Here is an 18,426-nt window from a genome sequence, read left to right on the forward strand (position 1 = left end):
TATGACGTTTGAAGAACATTGTTGTGAAAGCTGTATATTTAAACATTAGAACCACACTCTGCATGATAAGGTCCTTGCACTTTTAAGAGGTATGTGGGAATGAAGACCAGATAGAGAACAGCAGATTCACATCTCCAATTTCACTACACCCTAGGAAATGAAATACACATGTTGACTAAAAGGTAGAACAGAACCGATCACCATGTTCCTCTTTTTTTTCCCCTAAATTTAATTTGCTTAAGTTAAATGTGTATGTGATGAATTTCCATGGTAATACTGCACTCCATCCTCATTTCTAGGAATATCATAAAAACCAGTAGCAAGATATTTATGAAGCACATTGTGTTTCTTAGACTACGTTGAGTACAGGCATGAATATTTTCTTTGTTTTTGTCATTGTGGCAGATTGCTGGGTCAGAAGACAGGTCTGAGTCCCGACAATCCATTTCTGGATCCCTGCCTGCCTGTGGGACTCACAGATGTGGTGGAGAGGAACAGCCAAGTGTTGCATGTCCGAGGAAGAGGAGACTGGGTGTCTTGTGGGGCAATGCTGAGCCCCCTGCTGGCTCGCTCCAACGCCAGCCAGGCCTCACTCAATGGCATCTATCAATCGCCAATTGACTTCAACCACAGCGAGTTCTATGGCTTCTCTGAGTTTTTTTACTGTACAGAGGATGTGTTGCGCATTGGTGGCCGCTACCATGGGCCAACATTTGCCAAGGCTGCTCAGGTAAATTATTAACGATAAACATGGCTTATGCTGGCTGCAGCCATTTATTGAATGCCTCACTCTGTGCCAGGCGCTGTACAAAGGGCTTTGCATACAGAATCCCACTTGTTCTTTGCTGGAGCCCTTTGAACCCTCATTTTACAGATGAGGAAGTGGACTCACAGAACTTAAGGATCTAGCTATGCTGTACTGCCTTCTAATTAACTAAATGTAGTTTTCATGGATGTCATATCACCCAAATTGTTACCCAGGTGTGAAATTTTTGTGTTGGCTAATGGTTTTTCTTCCAGCTTTCCAGTAGTCTTGTTTAATGCTTATGGCCAAGAAATGTCACCTCCAGTATTTTTCCCCTTGCTGGCTATTCTCTGTTGTAATGTGCTTTTGGAGGAGTAAAATTTCACTTTGATCATATAGACTTAAGCATCATGTAAGGCTTAAATCATTGGTTACTTGGACAGGTAAAAGTTTAGCCAGCTTTCTATCATTCTCTGCTTAATTTAGGGCCATCTCTTTGAATTGTTGTGTATCTCTCTAATCTGTCTTTTTCATAGAGAAATTAATGGGAGAATCTGTCCTCATTTTTCTTTTTCTTTTTTCTTTTTCTTTTTTTTTTTTTTTTGAGACAGAGTGTTGCTCTGTAGCCCAGGCTGGAGTGCAGTGGCAAGATCTCGGCTTGCTGCAACCACCACCTCCTGGGTTCAAGCAATTCTCCTGCCTCAGCTTCCCGAGTAGCTGGGATTACAGATGCCCACCACGATGCCTGACTAATATTTGTATTTTTAGTAGAGACAGGGTTTCTCCATGTTGGCAGGCTGGTCTTGAACTCCTGACCTGAGGTGATCCACCCACCTTAGCCTCCCAAAGTGCTGAGATTACAGGTGTGAGTCACCACGCCCGGCCTATCCTCATGTTTCTTATTCTTTCTTTCTTACAATTTTCTAGAGTTCTCTTGGTGTAAGACTTCCAATTGAATAATATCTGCAGTATCTGTACTTTTCTGTTCCCAAAAAGCAGTCCTTAAGAAATATTGCAGAACACCTGGTTTGTATTTACTCCTTTCTCTCCAGCCTCCAGGATGACCTTCATGCTCCCTTTTTTTCTGTAGCCCAGAGCTCCCTAACTGTCCATGGCCTGAATCTTTCTCTTATCTCAGAACTTCTTCAAATTCTATCCCTTGAATACCAAAAGGCTCAAGTTATTGCTTGCCGACATTGCTAGTGGCTTAATGTGTTATCTTTCCCAGGTAAAAGAGATGATTTTGTTCTTTTTAATTTTTTGACTCAAACGTTATCTTCCCAGAGCCACTTCTGGGACCACTCTCTCCAAAATGACAACACTCTCCATATTACCTATTGCCCTTTCCTGCTTTATTTTTCCCCAAGCATTTATGTCATTCAGCATAGTGTGTGGCGGCGGGTGGCGGGAGTGTCTGTCTCTTACCACTAGAATGTAAGCTTCCTTGAAGACAGGAATTTTTGTCTGTTTTATTGACTGCATGATTCCCTGGCATCTAGAACAGCACCTGGCACATAGCAGACATTCAGTAAATGTTCGTTCACTGAACAAACCAAAAGGAATGATTCTTCTGGTGAGAATTAGAACACCGAGGGAGGCCAATGACAGGTTTATAACCCTCCTCTTTCATCTGTTCTCCCTGCTCATGTCAGTCCTATGTGGAGTAGAATGAAGCTGTCTTTGGCTTTTGACATTGCTATTCCTTAGTCCTAACCTCAGCCCCTCTGAAGCCTAAGAGGCTCAGAAGCCACATCAGGCTTGCTTGGTACTAGACCAACCTGAGGTGACAAGAATAAATGGGGGTATGTCACAGTGTTTATAAATATGCCGTTTCTGTTTTCCTTTGTCAGTTGGTAGCCCACAAGTAACTTTAGAAATAGAACAGCTGTGACTGAGGGGAAGGTAGAGAGTTTGCCTCCAAACTCATGTTGCACTATTTTCTCTGCGGTTGATCCAGGATTACTGTGGCATGGCTTGGTCGGTACTAACTCAGAGATTCAAGAATGGCCTCTTTTCATCACATGCAGATGAGCATCGACTCAAGTAAGTCATTTTCCTTTCCTCCTTAGATGTGGCCTTAAAAATCTAGATGGCAGATTATAATGCAGGAGGGACAGTGAGCAATAGTGCAGATTAGATTTCATGTTGAGGGGGCATTTGATTAAATTTTTTTATTTTTTGAGACACGGTCTCCTTTTGTCGCCCAGGTTGGAGTGTAGTGGCACGATCTTAGCTCACTGCAACCTCCACCTCCCAGGTTCAAGTGATTCTCCTGCCTCAACTCCCCAAGTAGCTGGGACTATAGGCATGTGCCCCCATGCCATTTGTAGAGATGAGGTTTCATCATGCTGCCAGGCTGGTCTTGAACTTCTGAGCTCAAGTGGTCTGCCTGCCTTACTCTCCCAGAGTGCTAGGATTACAGTCATGAGCCCCTGTGCCTGGCCAAAAGTGATGATTGTTTTTCAACTTTTATTATAGAAAATATCAAACATACAGAAAAGTAGAGAGAATAGCAACATAAACCCTCATGTAACTATCACACAACTTCAACAAATAACATTTTGCCAGTTTGATTCATTGGTCCTTTCATTTTTTAAATGTTTTAGTTAAAAACTGTTTAACATAAACAAAACTAGAATAGTGTGATAAACTCCAGTGTACCTGTCACCCTGCTTTCCTACTCTCAGTTATTGGATCCTGGCCCATCTTGTTTTTATCTGTTTTCCCACCCACGATCCCCTTCTTGCTACAACTAGGTTATTTTGAAGTAAATCCCAAACATCATCATATAATTGGTCTCTGAAGATAGCAACTCTTAAAAAAAAAAGAAAAAGAAAAACACAGCCTCAGTATCATTATTGCCTTTGTGATAAACACAAGATAAATAGGCTGACTTAGAAGTAACCCACTTAGAGGTGAGGAAGGTGAAGCGGGAGAAGGTAGGTTTTTTAATAACTGGCAGGAATATGGAATGGCTTATTGTAAAGGAAAGTATTATAATTCTTTTTCTTTTTTAAAAATTCAATTATTTTTGTTACACAGATATCAGTGTTTTAAATCAGCTTGGATGTATCAAGTCTTACATGAAGGATTCCACTTTCCCTATGACTACTCAAACCTGCGGACAGCCCAGCTGGTGTATGACCGAGAGGTTCAGTGGACGCTGGGAGCCATTCTATATAAAACACGATTCTTACCACTCAGGTAAAGTAAGACTGACCAATCTGGAATCTTGAGCTCAGGGTATCAGTTGATGTCTCAGAACAGGTTTTGTTTTTTTTTTTAAACTGGCTTAGAATAGATCTTAAGTGACCTTCCTCCCCACCTCCTCACAAGAACAAATTCCTATTACTTCCATGTGAGCCAGTATTACTATCAGGCATGCTCAGAGAAGGTTGAGCATTACTGATTTGGAGTTTGTTACTCAGCTTTGCTACCTCAGAAATCCAGCTTTATTTGTTTACCCAGCTTTAGGACTGAGCTCTTACTAATCACTTCCAAGATGCTGACAAGCTAAAATGTCATTCTTGGGTAACCCTGGAAAACACATCTGACTAAAGAACAGGGGTAGGATGTCTAGAGCAATCTTTCGTAATGGAGAGAGGCACTCCAGAAATTGTGTCGTTGACTTTGAAGGCTCTTTTGGTGGGTCAGCATTAGAACAAAGGACGTGAGATGTTTTTAGTAGGGCTACTTTCAACAAACTCTGGTAGCCTGATGCCTTACTTCCATGTACTGTAAGATATTTGGGACAGTTTTTAGGTACTCTGTACCCTGGACTGTTTCAGATAAACTCAGATGAATTTTTCATCTTTGATGTCTGTTTCTCTAAACTCAATACTGTCAGGAGCCAGGGAAGTGATAGAAGTGAGGGAAGTGGGCTAGGTGAGGGTTGCCCACAACTAGAAAGTATACCCCAATTAATGGGCTGGTTATTGTCACGCACAAGTGCTGTCCCAGCATTGCCAGTTCTCATCAGTCCAGAAAAGTTGGAGATCCATATTTTTTATGAAGTCTTTCAGTTTAGAGATTCACATTATAAAAGAACACTGCAGGTCAAACAAGACAAAACTAGATCTGGGATCCGGATCGCTGAAGAGTGGCTTCTGTTCTAGCCAAGTGGACCATTGCTCTTGGTTTTCATATCTTATCGTTATTTTTTCAGACTATAATATAGTTGATCAGGTAACTGCTTTATTTAGACATATCCTAGATCCTAAGAAAACACAGTAACTTTATTATTATTTTTTTTTTGAGACAGGGTCTCGCTCTGTTGCCTGGGCTGAGTGTGGTGGCAGTGCCATGTTCGTAGCTCACTGCAACCTTAAGCTCCTGGGCTCAAGTGACTCTCTCGCCTTAGCCTTCTGCGTAGCTGGGAGTACAGGTGCTTACCACCATGCCCAGCTAATTTTTAAATTTTTCTTCTGGAGAGATGGGGTTTTATTATGTTGACCAGGCTGGTTTTGAACTCCTGGCTTCAAGTAATCCTCCTGGCTTGGCCTCCCAAAGTGCTTCGATTACAGGCATTTGCCACTGTGCTCAGATGCATAGCAACTTTAATAAAAGGATTCAGACATACTCTGATTTCTCTATTGGATTTAGGGGAAACCATATTCTCATTCATACTATATTTATAAACCATATTTTAAGATAAATGTTACAGAGGGCCAATCTAGCCTTTCTGTTAATTTTTTGAGCTTCAGTTTCAAAGGCCTTCCCATTTTACCTTAGATTCTGGAGGGGATAAGCCTGCAGGTCCCTTTTGGAGGCCGTGGGAAGGAAGACACAGGAGGGATCTTGTGGCAGCCCTGGGGCTGGGGATGTTCTTCAGCTTTGCCTGCTCTGTGGAGCTGGTGTCATAAAATGTTTATGTGGATGGAATAAAACTACAGGGCCTTTCAAATCAGAGTAAATGTCTCTCTCTGAAACTAACAGTTTTTTCCACCTACAAATTCTTAATTCTTCCGTAGGGATCTTCGGCAGGAAGGTGTCCGACAAGCCCATGGTAGCTGGTTCCGTCTCTCATTTGTATACAACCACTATCTCTTCTTTGCCTGTATCCTGGTGGTGCTACTGGCTATCATCCTATACCTTCTACGGCTACGCCGAATTCACCACCGACAAACGCGAACCTCAGCTCCATTGGACTTGCTGTGGCTTGAAGAGGTGGTGCCCATGATGGGAGTACAGGTGGGGCCGTGAGGCTGGGCCAGGACTAGAGAAGCTTGAGCACCCCCAAGTTGCTGCTCATTCAATTCCTCCACTTTCTTGTTTGGCCTCAGATGCTGTGATGCCTGACCTTGTGGATATCTGCCCTTGGAATTTCTACTTTACTTTCTACCATGATTCCTTCTAAGTACCCAGGTCTTCTCTGAGAGAAGCTATAATTTAATCTGTGAGGAACTAAATGACAGGAGATTGGTGCTAATATGGGGGACCAAGCTTTGTCCAATTGAAGCAGGCTTTGACTCCTTCTTCTGAGAGGTCTGGTATGTTCCTGGGATCTCATCTTTTCTTCCCTTGCTGAAGCATGAAGTTTGGCATTGGGCACACTGGAAGCCTGGTTGAAATAAAACTTGTAGCATCTGACTGATAGAAAGCCAGAGACATTCTAGAAAGTGCAGCAGCACCTTCCTTCTCTGTAACAGAGATATCATTTATGTGGAGATCCACAGACTTTAATACGGATCCAAGATCTTTGCAGTTCAATGGACCACATAGGAATTTCCAGGCACCAAAATGATATAACTTCCTTGCTTACTTGACAAAGAAGCCATCATGGGTGTGATTCAAGATCCCTGTCAGAGTATTGATGTTAGAACATGATTTTAAAGGTTAGAACCCCTTCTAAATGAATGATCGGTAGAAGATTTTAGTATCTTATCTGATGCCTGGTATGACCAGGATAGAACATTTTTCCATGTCTATGTGCCTCACAGGCTGTCTGGGCATTAATTTTGCTTTTTGAGCCTTAAGTGTGTTAGTAGGATGGAGAAGCTGTGATGGGGACTGGGAACCTGGATTTGTCTGATTTTCGGTTACCGCCCCCTAGGCCTGTTTTTGTGAGCCTTTAGACAGGAAGATTCAAAGACAGTTTTTTCATTTCACTGCAAGATTAATATGTAGTTTGGGGAATGTATTTGGGTTGTTTTTAAAAGAAGGAGAACAGAATCAGGAGAGTGGGCAAAGGCAATAAAATCAAAGTTCTTAACTGTTTTAAGAAATGGAAGTTTTCTTAATTTCTGACTCTCGGAATGTCGGAAAGGGAGCAAATTCTAAACTTTGGAATAGATCAATCTGTTCATAAGCCGCCTGGCAAGTTTCAGAACCTCTATTAAGAGACTGCTCAGTCATAAGCAGCACTTCCATTAATGAAGTGAGAGGAAAAGCCATAATAATTACATTTTCACCCACTACCCTTCAGGAGCTTTGCTTCTCCTCTACATTTAGCCATTAAATTGCATAAGGATTTCTCTTCATTAGCTCTGTATGGCGTCTGTCTTATATTTTACCCTTTCCTACATGCAGCCTTGAATGTCCTGTCCACGAATTTGCTCTCAGGGCTAGGAGCATTTTCTTTTCTTTTTGTCATCTTTGATTTCTGAGATTAGATTAATAGGGGGAAAAGTCCCTGGCTTTAAAGAAAAAAAAAAGTAGAACTCTTCAAACATAAATTTTACACTGGGAACAGAAAGGAATCAAATGCCTTATAAAACAGAGAAAAAGAAATTAAGATCTTCCTAGAAATAAACTAAGATAAAAATAAGTATACTGACCCTTGGTTGGTAGATAAAAAGATGCCCAGTCTTGTATTGTTTTAAAATGAGATAAGCATGGACTAAACATACGGACTCTGTTCCCTTTTTTTTTTTTTCCTTGTTGGCAGGGCCTCATGCTGTCGCCCAGGCTGGAGTGCAGTGGTGCAATATCATGGCTCACTGTAGCCTCAACCTCCTGGGCTCAAGCAATCCTCCCACCTCAGACTCCCAAGCAGCTAGGACTACAGGTATGCACCACCACACTCAGCTAATCTTTTATTTTTTTGGAGATGGAGCCTCACTATGCTGGTCTCAAACACCTGGGCTCAAGCAATCCTCCCACGTTGGCCTCCCAAAGTGCTGGGATTATAGGAATGAGCTACTGCACCTGGCCTCTGTTTCTTTGGAAATATATTACCTTTTATTAGGGCTTCTTTCATAGCAATTTCCTTTGGTTTTTAGGACTTCTACACTGCTTTGATTTTCTTTTAGTACCGGTGCTCCATGAACCTTATGAATGCTGCTTAAAAATAATGTCAAGGCCAGCCATGGTGACTTTGGGAGGCCAAGGCAGGTGGCTCACGAGGTCAGGAGGAGTTCAAGACCAGCCTGGCCAAAATGGTGAAACCCCGTCTCTACTAAAAATATTTAAAAATTAGCATTAGCTGGGCGTGGTAGCACCCGCCTGTAGTCCCAGCTACTCAGGAGGCTGAGGCAGAAGAATCGCCTGAACCCATGAGGCGGAGGTTGCAGTGAGCTGAGATCATGCCACTGCACTCCAGCCTGGGTGACAGAGTGAGACTCCACAACAACAAAAAATGTCAAAATATGTTTTAGCTAGCTATTGCCTACTCAGTTAACATTTTTCTTTTGCCCTCATCTTGGTTTCCAAATACTATCTTTGGTTTTCTTGTTAGAGCTAATCAATGATCTAGTCGGAAACTACTTGACTGGCTAACGGTGATCATATTCATATGCTAAAAATGAAGTTGAAACAGGGAAGTAAGGAATTGGCCCAATTTGAAAGCTCTTATTAGTATTCTTCATCCTGGCTGTAATAATAACCATTATTTGTTAAGCCTTTGTTATGTACCAAACACTGTTAAGGATTTTATGTGTATTATTTAGTCATTACAACAACCTTTCAAACTGATATTACTCTGTTCTTTTTATAGTTGAGAATCTCAGGATATCTAGATTTATCACTTTTTCAATATATACATATTTCTTATTTTATTTTGCAGTATTTAATGTGTTATATCCGGTTCATTACTTTAATATTATGGGATCTAGGCTTGTCTTTATTACCATGAGCAAGGCTTCCAGGAGTTCCACAATACTGAAGGAAAATTTTATCATCCCTCAGAAGAACTGAATATTTACTGTTGGTATTGGCTCCTATGCTGCTTCTCTTCTCCCAATTAATAGATTTTAAATGAAATCTCATTAGCTAGAAACAAAAACCACTTATTCCTTGCTAAGGGCCAATTACTTAAATATATTGCTTCCTTATAATAAAATAGCTTAGAGGAGCAGAAATCGATCTTGCCTTACCCTTTGGTTTTTAAAGATTTCTATTTGCATTTTTGCACTTTGGTGATTCTCCCAGTGAAGATAATTATGGTGTCATAAAATTCACATTCCACTGGTCCTTTGAATCTTACCAACCACTCTTGTTAACAGAAGCAATGAACCTGAACTGTTTTAGTAGGCTTGTTATTACTGAGACAGGCCACAGATGTCAAAGCAGGAGTCAGTGGCTTGTAGTGATGCTTTTTAGCATAATCCATCACTTTCCCCAAATTCTTGTTACTAGAACATAATGAATATATGTAAAATATCCATTTATGTAGCATTTCATTCACTTAAGTTGCAGTTAACTCTAAGCCAAATTATATTCCAAGCCATTTTTTCTTCTCAGTACTTTAGTTCCTTGAATTTCCTTGGCCTGGGAAATTTTTGTTGAGATTGTTGTTTTTGTTTTTTATAAATAATTTCAACTTATTTTAGATTCAGGGGGTACAAGTGCAGGTTTGTTATATGAGTATATTGAGTGATGTTGAGGTTTGGGGTATACAGATCCCATCACCCGGTGGTGAGCATAGTACCTAATAGATAAGTTTTTCAACCCGTGCTCTCCTCTCTCCCTCTCTGCTCTAGTAGTCCAGTATCTCTTCTGGTCTAGGAAATTTTCATCGCTCTCCACCAATCTTCTATTTATTCTCCCAATAACTTCCAAAGTATCCTGCCCCACCCCCTCCTCATCCTAATAGATTCCTTTAACTTTAAGATCTTGGCCAGCGATTGCTGAAACGTGGCTGACTAAATGCCTGCCATGCACTTGCTAAGCTAGTCTTTTTAGGCATTAACATTTATTATCACATCCATATTTACATTTTTGAAATAAAATAATTTAACACTTCTCACTGGTATCATCTACACAGATGCTTCTCGCAGTTTTGTGTTTTGCTTTTTGTCAGGGATGGAAGACAAGTGAGTGGTATCACTTAAGGGAAAGAACAGTAAGTAGGCTTAATGAATGGGTTCTAGCTTTGTCATTTACTAGCTCTGGTACCCCATGCAAGTCACTTACCATCTCTGGTTTGGTTCTCATCTATACAACAAGGTGGCTAGACAAGATTAGAAACTAAAGGCAGAAGACAAGGTAGAAAAGTCATATGGATTTGGGAAGAGCATTTTGTCCTTTGGTTTAGAAGACCAGGCTGCCCAAAAGAGCCTCCTATTTTATCCATAACCCCTGATAAGGTTGGTAGAAATGGAGTTTCTAATACCAATCATAATAAATTTCAGAAGAGTTTTAAAGCTGGGATTTTAAAGGTCTTCTGGCCAACCCCCTTGATTTGTATGGATGATGAAACTGAGGCCCAGAGCAGTTGTAATATGTGTAAAGTCACAGTGACTGGCCTCCTAGGCCCCAGGTTTCTCTGTAACACAGACACCCCAACTACTTTGTCAGCTACAGTGAATGCTCATTGAAAGAATCGTTCTGCAAGTATATGTAAACAGAATCTATTCTTTATAAAACAGCTGGCCACAACTAACCATGCCCAATCTTTAGAACTGCTTCTGACATTCATTTATGACTGCTTTGCTCGCATTTAGGAATAAACTCTGAAAAAAATGCTTTGTTTGAAATAGTGCCAAGTTTTCACTACATCTATTCTAGTTTCTGTATTTTAGTACTTTTAAATTTCATACATCTTTTTAAAACAATTAATTTTACACAATTTTCTTTACCAAAGCATCCAAGCAATTAATTAGATGACTACAGCCTAGATGAAGGTATAAATGCCTATTACATCTACCTCGTTAAAGAACTTCGTTGTTAATTCTTGGACAGTTTCCAGACTGTTACAGGAACAGAGGGCTGTTTCTTTTTGTTGTCTTTAAACATTTCAAATTAATTCAAAACTAGTATCTAGTTGTCCTTTTCGCTGTGGTATGTGATGTAAATGTTGATTGGGAATAAGAATTATGGTAGAAGTAGCAGATGTTTCAAATTCTTCCATTTTAGTCTCTTAGGAACACTAGCTCCAGAGTGCAGCCCCTGAGGCAATATGCTCTGTCAAACTTGTGAGGATTTTGTTGGTGTTACAAAAAATATTACTGTTAAAAAAACTAAGACTCAAGACCAAAAGTTTTGATTAATAATAATAGGATTGTTAGTCAATATTTTGATTAATACTATAAAATAGCAAACTGAATATACCTCAAATCGAACACTTAATAGGTTGTGTTCTTCGCCTGCTCTCTCTCATAACATGGATCTAAGTTGAAAAGCTGTGGCACCTTGTTTGTGTGTCCCATCTACCCTGTTTTCTGTTTCTGCAGATGGCTTGTTTAAGCTTCATTTTAAGCCTGCTCTGTCCACTTACTTATATCCTAATAGACTTCTCGTGTTATTACACATTTCTCTTTTGCTCTAATATTTCATTATTTTCCAGTTTGTCGGTACTATTATTAGAGGGACAGGAAAGGAATAACACACTAGTTGACCATTTTGTTTCTCTGGAAATCTGAGCAATAGGAGATCCTTTTAATAAAACTGAATCATTACTAATACTACAAGGGCTTTCACTTTTGAGATGTAATCCATCATTTCTTGCCATTTTTATGAAAACCAAAGTTGAAAAATTTTTCTAAATCACCGGCTATGTATAGCCACACATACATGACTTCATGTTAGCATAAAGATATGTATGTTAGTTGGCTCCTGATCCTCCCTTTTAAAGTAGGGCAGCCACTGGTATACCCTCTAGTGGCCCACTCCTCCTTCTCCACTCCAAGGAAGTTCTGGTACTTTCCTAAGTGGCCCCTCCTACAGAGCACTTGCCAGCATTTGGCTGCTGCTGGTGAAGACTGCCCCGAATTAGCTTCATAAGTGTCTTTCTACAAGCAGGAATCCCAGACACACACTTTGGTTTCTAGTATTCTGTTACTGTGTTGTATTTGAAGTTCTCATTCTACAATTCCCTTTTAGTTGAAGCCCTGAAGTACAGGCCGTGTCTTCCCCATTATTTCTACCTTGATCAATAGCCTCTGTGGGGTGTGGTGAAAGACATCTTTTGATTATGATCCACAACTAGACACACCACACTTTAAAAAAACCAAAGGCTGCCTTTATTACATTGCTTTGGAGAGCTGTTACGACTATGTTTTTTTACTGCTTCACATTAAACAATAATTTTGCATTCTTAACATTCTCACTGACAAAACATAAGTCAGTGTTGAGGAAAATGTGCAATAGAGAGGTGATGCATTCTCCCTTATGCAGGGACATGGGTATATGTGTTACATATGCTGATATATAACCCACCATTCATCCCAGGACCACAAGTGTGGCTATAGATAAACTGGTTATCCTAAAAATGATCATCAGTGTTGTTCTCTGCAACCAACATTGCTTTAGGGAGTTGCTAACCATTACCCCTGCTACAAGAGATAGTATTTGTCAGTCTAAGTTACAGACAAAATATTCTAAGTTGACTGATTTAGAAAGCCATGTGTTTTAATTTCCTTCATGTTTTAAAAACAATGGACAGAAGCGTAGATAAACTTTTGAAAATACTAAGGGAAATTCATTTAATCCTATAGGTATATAATGACTTTTTGGGAAAAAGATATTTGGGACATCAAACATCAATCTGTAATTGTCCATTTTCCATTCATGCATTAACTCATTCAATGTTTGAGATGTGTCTGGCAGTGCTGGGAATAATAAATATAAAAAATAAGATAATCATTCACTGGGAGCTCATAGGTGGCATAATACAGTTATATAAATAAATAAATGCAACCAGTTGTTTTTCCAAATGTACGCATCATCTGTAATAAAGAAAAATGAAGTAAAACATCTGAAACTTTATTCACCAGTTGCTACTTCCTTGGAGGGAACTGTAGAAGCATTAATAAATAAATGGTTCTTTGGGTTGGGTCACACTGCCCTCTGCTGACTCACTTATTAACTAAGGACAACCTGGGTTTGAGGATCAGGAGAGGATGGTGTGGGAACCTGCCTCAGGAACTAAAGTTCCCTTTCTCTAAAGGAGTCTATCCAGAAGAGACCATATCCTACTAACATACTAACAGGATCAATATAGCAGATCAAATGATAGGGTGGGGTGGAAATTAGAAGGGAATGGGCATAAGCTAGTCAGAACTTTCTAAGGTAACTAGTCTATTAGGACCTAAGCCAGTGGTCCCTAGACTTGTCTGCACATTGGATACCTGGGGAACTTTTAAAATATGCCTTTTATTACCTCCAGAGATTGTGAGTTCATTGGTCTTAGATGAGGCTTGGGTTTTGGGATTTTTCTGACATTCAAATAAGAGAGAAGTTGGGAATCTCTTCTAGGCAATAGCATAAGCCCATCAGGGTCTAGGATTTATGAAAAATTGACAAACTGTTTTGCTAAGAATCACCTGTGTTAGTCTGCTTGCATTGCTATAAAGAAATACCTGAGAATTTTTATAAAGTAAAGAGGTTTATTTGGCTCACAGTTCTGCATAGAACTGTACAGGCGGCATGGTGCTGGCATCTACTTCTGGTGAGGGCTTCAGGAAGTTTACAATCATGGTGGAAGGTGAAGGGGAGCCAGTGTGTCACATGGTGAGAGAGCAAGAGAGAGAGGAGGAAGTTCTAGGCTTTTTTTGTTTTGAGACAAAGTCTTGCTCTATTGCCCAAGCTGGGGTGCAGTGATGTGATCTTGGCTCCCTGCAACCTCCACCTCCTGGGTTCAAGTGATTCTCCTGCTTCAACCTCCCAAGTAGCTGGGACTACAGGCATGCACCACCACGCCCAGCTAATTTTTTATATTTTTAGGAGAGATAGGGTTTCACCATGTTAGCCGGGATGGTCTCAATCTCCTGATCTCATGATCTGCCTGCCTTGGCCTCCCAAAGTGCTGGGATTACAGGCGTGAGCCACTGCGCCTGGCCCAGTTCCAAGTTCTTTTAAACAACCAGCTCTTGCATAAACTACCAGAGTGAGAACTCACTCATTACTATGGGGATGGCACAAAGTCATGCATAAGGGATCCACCCCCAGGACCCAAACACCTCCCACTAGGCCCACCTCTAACACTGAATGTCACATTTTGAACATGAGATTTGGAGGGGACAAAACATCCAAACCACATCACCACCTGAGAATGGCACACTACAGGTCACACAAACTTACGGAGTACTCGAGTTGAAAAAAATGAGATCACCTAGTTCAGAAATTAAAAATGGGAAATGTTAGGTCATAGATCATTTATGGCTCACAGACATGTTGAGCCTGTATAACATTTTTAAAAATCTTGAAATTAGTTCCCAATACTTAATTGAGAGCTTTCACATAAAAATCTAGATTTTTTAAATCTTTAAAAAAAAAAAACAGATTTGGTGACTTAAATGCTGTAAAATTAAACATTTATATCTGAATCCAGCATCTCTTTTTGCTTTGTAAATGAGGTCAAGGATGAAATCCAGATGTTTGTTTTCACTTTGTATTTGTATTGTTACTGTATGGAATAGAAGTATATCCAAGGATAACTAAAGATAAACTTATTTTCCTTATTTCAAAAAGCAAAACAAAAACCCAGAAGATCTAACAACCCTGGACCTGTAGAGTGGCAGCAACAGACCAGAACTCAGCAGTAGTTTAGCTTGAACTGGCGCACCTGCTCGCCAGTGTTACAGTCTCCACTAGCCGGACCCCAGCGGTCATTTGATTTGGTCTACCTACTCTTGCCTTCTACAGAACTAAAACTAACTTCCTGCAACTTTCACCCATTGCTCCCAGCTCTGCAGCACAATGGAAGCTCATTCCCTCTTCTGCATGAGAGGGCTTCAACTTCTAAGGAAAGGAATCTTGCTCTCTCCCCAAATGTTCTCTTCTCCAGTTAAATATCCCTAGTTCCTTCAACTACTCCCTGTGTGATAGGGGTTCTGGACTCCTCACCATCCTGGTCTCTTCTTCTGGATATACACTTAATGTTAGGGGTATTCTGGCTATGGCTGTGACACGTCTACTGAGAAAACCTGAAGTACCACTAATTTTTCTGTTTCCATATAATAATAACATGAATTCTAGCTGGTTCATTTTGAATCTGAAACCAACTGAAATCCCCAAGTCTTTCTTATATGAAATGATATAAAGCCCAAACTTACACAACTTATTTAATTTAAATGAATGTTACATTTCTAATCTGTTTAATTTCATTTTGATGGGGTCACTCTGGGACTGTTTTCAGTTGCCACTGTCATCTATTATATTAGCAACATTGGGTTGCTCCATCCTCAAATCACATATTTCCAATGCCTTCATCCAAATCACTGATTTAAAAAATAAAGTTGAATAAGACAGAGCCTTATAAAATATCAATAGAGACCAAAATCACACTAATTCAGCAGTCAACAATTTGTTTAAATATCTGGATAGATGTCCACGTACTACACCATCAAAGCCATCTCTTTCTTATTACAAGGCTGTTAGGAAACCCTCTCCGGAACCAATTCATACTGATTGCATTCCTCTGACTTATACTGCTATTTTTTTTTTTTTGTCTTTTTTTTAATAAGACGGAGTTTCACCATGTTGGTCAGGTTGTTCTTGAACTCCTGACCTCAGGTGACCACCCGCCTTGGCCTCCAAAGTGCTTGTAAGCCACCACGCCCGGCCTGACTTAGTAATGTTAACAGCCTTATCAAAAGAGGAACTAGCCAGGCGCAGTGGCTCACACCTGTAATCTCAGCACTTTGGGAGGCTGAGGTGGCTGAGGCAGGTGGATCACTTGAGGTCAGAAGTTCGAGACCACCCTGGCCAACATGATGAAATCCCTTCTCTACTAAAAATATAAAATTAGCTAGGCTTGGTTTGTGCCTGTGGTCCCAGCTACTTGGGAGGCTGAGGCATGAGAATCACTTGAACCTGGGAGGCAGAAGTTGCAATGAGCTGAGATCAAGTCACTGCACTCCAGCCTGGGCAACAAGAACAAAACTCTGTCTCAAAAAAAAAAAAAAAAAGAAGAAGAAGAAGAAGAAGAACTAGGCTGGGCATGGAGGCTCACATCCATATCCCAGCACTTTGGGAGGCCAAGGGCAGATCACAAGGTCAGGAGTTTGAGACTAGCCTGGCCAATATAGTGAAACCCCATCTCTACTAAAAATACAAAAAACTAGCTGGGCTTGGTGGTGGGTGCCTGTAATCCCAGCTACTTGGGAGGCTAATGCAGGAGAATTGCTTGAACCCTGAAGGCAGAGGTTGCAGTGAGCCAAGATTGCGCCACTGCACTCCAGCCCAGGCAACAGTGCAAGACTCCATCTAAAAAAAAAAAGAAGAGGAACTAGGTTAGTGCTTGAGAAATCCAAGTGGGTTTTGGTGATTACCTCCTTTTCCAAGTACTTACAAACCATTTTGCTACATATATACATTAAGCTTCTCAAAGTCTGTAACTTCTCCATTTTTGAAAATCAGGATATTAGAAGACATTACCTATTTTTTTGCTGAAGATCACTGGCTACTTTGGGGTATGCTAATCCTATCCTTTCAATCTTCACCTAAGTGAAGTTAAGATCATAAAGAAATTCTATTTAGGCAGAATTAAGGACTCAGGAGAACAAGGAGATAGAAATTATCCATGTAGAACCAAGAGCTTGCCAACACTGAAAACCTGACACAAAACCTGTTAAACAGCAAATGGCAGACATTTCTCTCTACATTAAAACCGATTTTCAACATGAAAAGCAGATTTAAAAAGGAACCTTTAGGATAACCATACTTAATGCATTCTTGATCCAGTGACGATCTCAAAATAGGAAAAGATTTTAAAATAAGTTGACCATTTGGAAACCACTTGGTATGTCAAGGTCATCTCATACAAAAGCCCCAGTTCTTATGCTCTCTGATGAGTTCTCAAAAGCACAGTTACAGTCCCAGGAAGCTGGTCCTCTGAGAATCATTTTGGGACTCTTCGGAGTTCATTCATCAGCCAAAGAGCACCAGTGAGCAAAGCCAAGGATCCTGACTGGTGAGTGGCAGCCAGAGGAGTCGGGACGTACATCAGCAGTGTGCTAATGCCCAAGCCCACCTGTCACAAAGGAAAGAAGGCAATAGGAAAGGCAGTAGCCAAAAGTTCACACTGAAAATCACCAGGCTCCGATAACCACACCAACCTCCTCATCCTCCCATCAGGGCAGTGAAAATATACACATTTTTAATTTCACAAGCAAATATGCTACAATGAAAGAAATTTGAACAAAATTGATAAACCTAAAATTCCCCTTAATTATCCTTCATTCCATCCCAATTCCCCAAAATAGTCAACTGTTACAAGTTTTATACTTATACTTCAATATGTTCACAGAGACATACATAGTTTTGTGCTTTTGAAAAAACACATTGTTCTGTGTCACTTGTTTTTTTTTCCACTTAACAATATACAGTATGTTTTGAGATCTTTTTTTTTCTTTTCTTTTCCTTTTTTTGTTCTAAGAACTAGAGATCTTATTATTTAAACTGCTGTACAGTATATTCCACAGTATGGATATACTATAGTTGTTTAACTAAGTTGTTTCCAATTTTTCACTATCACAATTCTATGATGAATTTCCTCATACAAAAGATCTTTGTGAATTAGACTGTTTCTAGGACAGACACTAATAAGTCCATTTGCTGGGCCAAAGGATTATCCATTTAACTTTTAAAAGATCTTGCCAAATTCCTCTCTGAAAAACACTGTACCAACACATGCTGTCACCAAGAATATTTGAAAGTATCCATTTTCCTATGCCCATGGCAATACCTAATTATCATTTTTTTCCAATTTGACAGGAACAAAATGGTACTCATTTTTAAAAATATGCTCCTCTCTGATTATCAGTGAAACTGAACAGCTTTTCATGTTTACTGGCCATTCATCATTCTTTTTGTGGTAATTGTGTACTGATGTCCTTTACTTATTTTCTGGTTATTAATCTTTTTTGTTTTTTGAGACAGAGTCTCAGTCTGTTGCCCAGGCTGGAGTGCAGCGGCACGATATTGACTCACTGCAACCTCTGCCTCTCGGGTTCAAGCAATTCTTCTGCCTCAGCCTCCTGAGTAGCGGGACTACAGGTACACACCACCACACCCAGCTAATTTTTGTATTTTTAGTAGAGACGGGGTTTCACCATATTGGGCAGGTGGGTCTCAAATTCCTGATTTTGTGATCTACCCACTTGGGCCTCCCAAAGTGGTGGGATTATAGCCGTAAGCCATCGCACCTGGCCTAATCTTTTAATTTATTGTAAGTATGGAAAATATTTTCTCCTAGTCTGTCACCTTTTCTTTCTTCTTTCTTTCTTTCCTTCCTCCCTCCCTCCCTCCCTCCCTCTCTCCTCTCTCTCTCTCTCTTTCTTTCTTTCTTTCTTTCTCTTTCT

The 18,426-nt window shown here is 40.2% G+C and overlaps 2 protein-coding genes across 11 annotated transcripts in view; one reads left to right on the forward strand and one right to left on the reverse strand.

The window, feature by feature from the left end:
• The window catches only part of ENTPD7 (ectonucleoside triphosphate diphosphohydrolase 7), a 59,944-nt gene that overhangs the window by 38,023 nt on the left and 3,495 nt on the right, over positions 1 to 18,426 (forward strand). For 3 of the 9 annotated variants that reach the window (XR_013525058.1, XR_008475633.2, XR_013525057.1), the window contains 4 exons: positions 406 to 730; positions 2,703 to 2,788; positions 3,788 to 3,949; positions 18,005 to 18,121. Coding sequence is in view for 6 of the 9 variants with exons in the window: in XM_054243232.2 (XP_054099207.1) it covers positions 406 to 730; positions 2,703 to 2,788; positions 3,788 to 3,949; positions 5,716 to 5,947 (805 nt within the window). In the remaining 3 variants the exon portion in view is untranslated. Of the gene's footprint in view, positions 1 to 405; positions 731 to 2,702; positions 2,789 to 3,787; positions 3,950 to 5,715; positions 12,885 to 18,004; positions 18,171 to 18,426 lie in introns of those variants that run through there. The other 6 variants (XM_054243232.2, XM_002756514.5, XM_078346246.1 and 3 more) reach the window with 4 other exon arrangements.
• The window catches only part of COX15 (cytochrome c oxidase assembly factor COX15), a 37,602-nt gene that overhangs the window by 3,368 nt on the left and 15,808 nt on the right, over positions 1 to 18,426 (reverse strand). The window contains exon 9 of one of the 2 annotated variants that reach the window (XM_002756516.6): positions 12,122 to 17,096. The exons of the other annotated variant lie outside the window; for it this stretch is intronic. Within the exon in view, the coding sequence (XP_002756562.1) occupies positions 16,965 to 17,096 (132 nt within the window). The 3' untranslated portion in view covers positions 12,122 to 16,964. Of the gene's footprint in view, positions 1 to 12,121; positions 17,097 to 18,426 lie in introns of those variants that run through there. 2 annotated transcript variants of the gene reach the window in all.

The sequence above is a fragment of the Callithrix jacchus genome, chromosome 12, assembly GCF_049354715.1.
Source record: "Callithrix jacchus isolate 240 chromosome 12, calJac240_pri, whole genome shotgun sequence".
Classification (NCBI taxonomy): domain Eukaryota; kingdom Metazoa; phylum Chordata; class Mammalia; order Primates; family Cebidae; genus Callithrix; species Callithrix jacchus.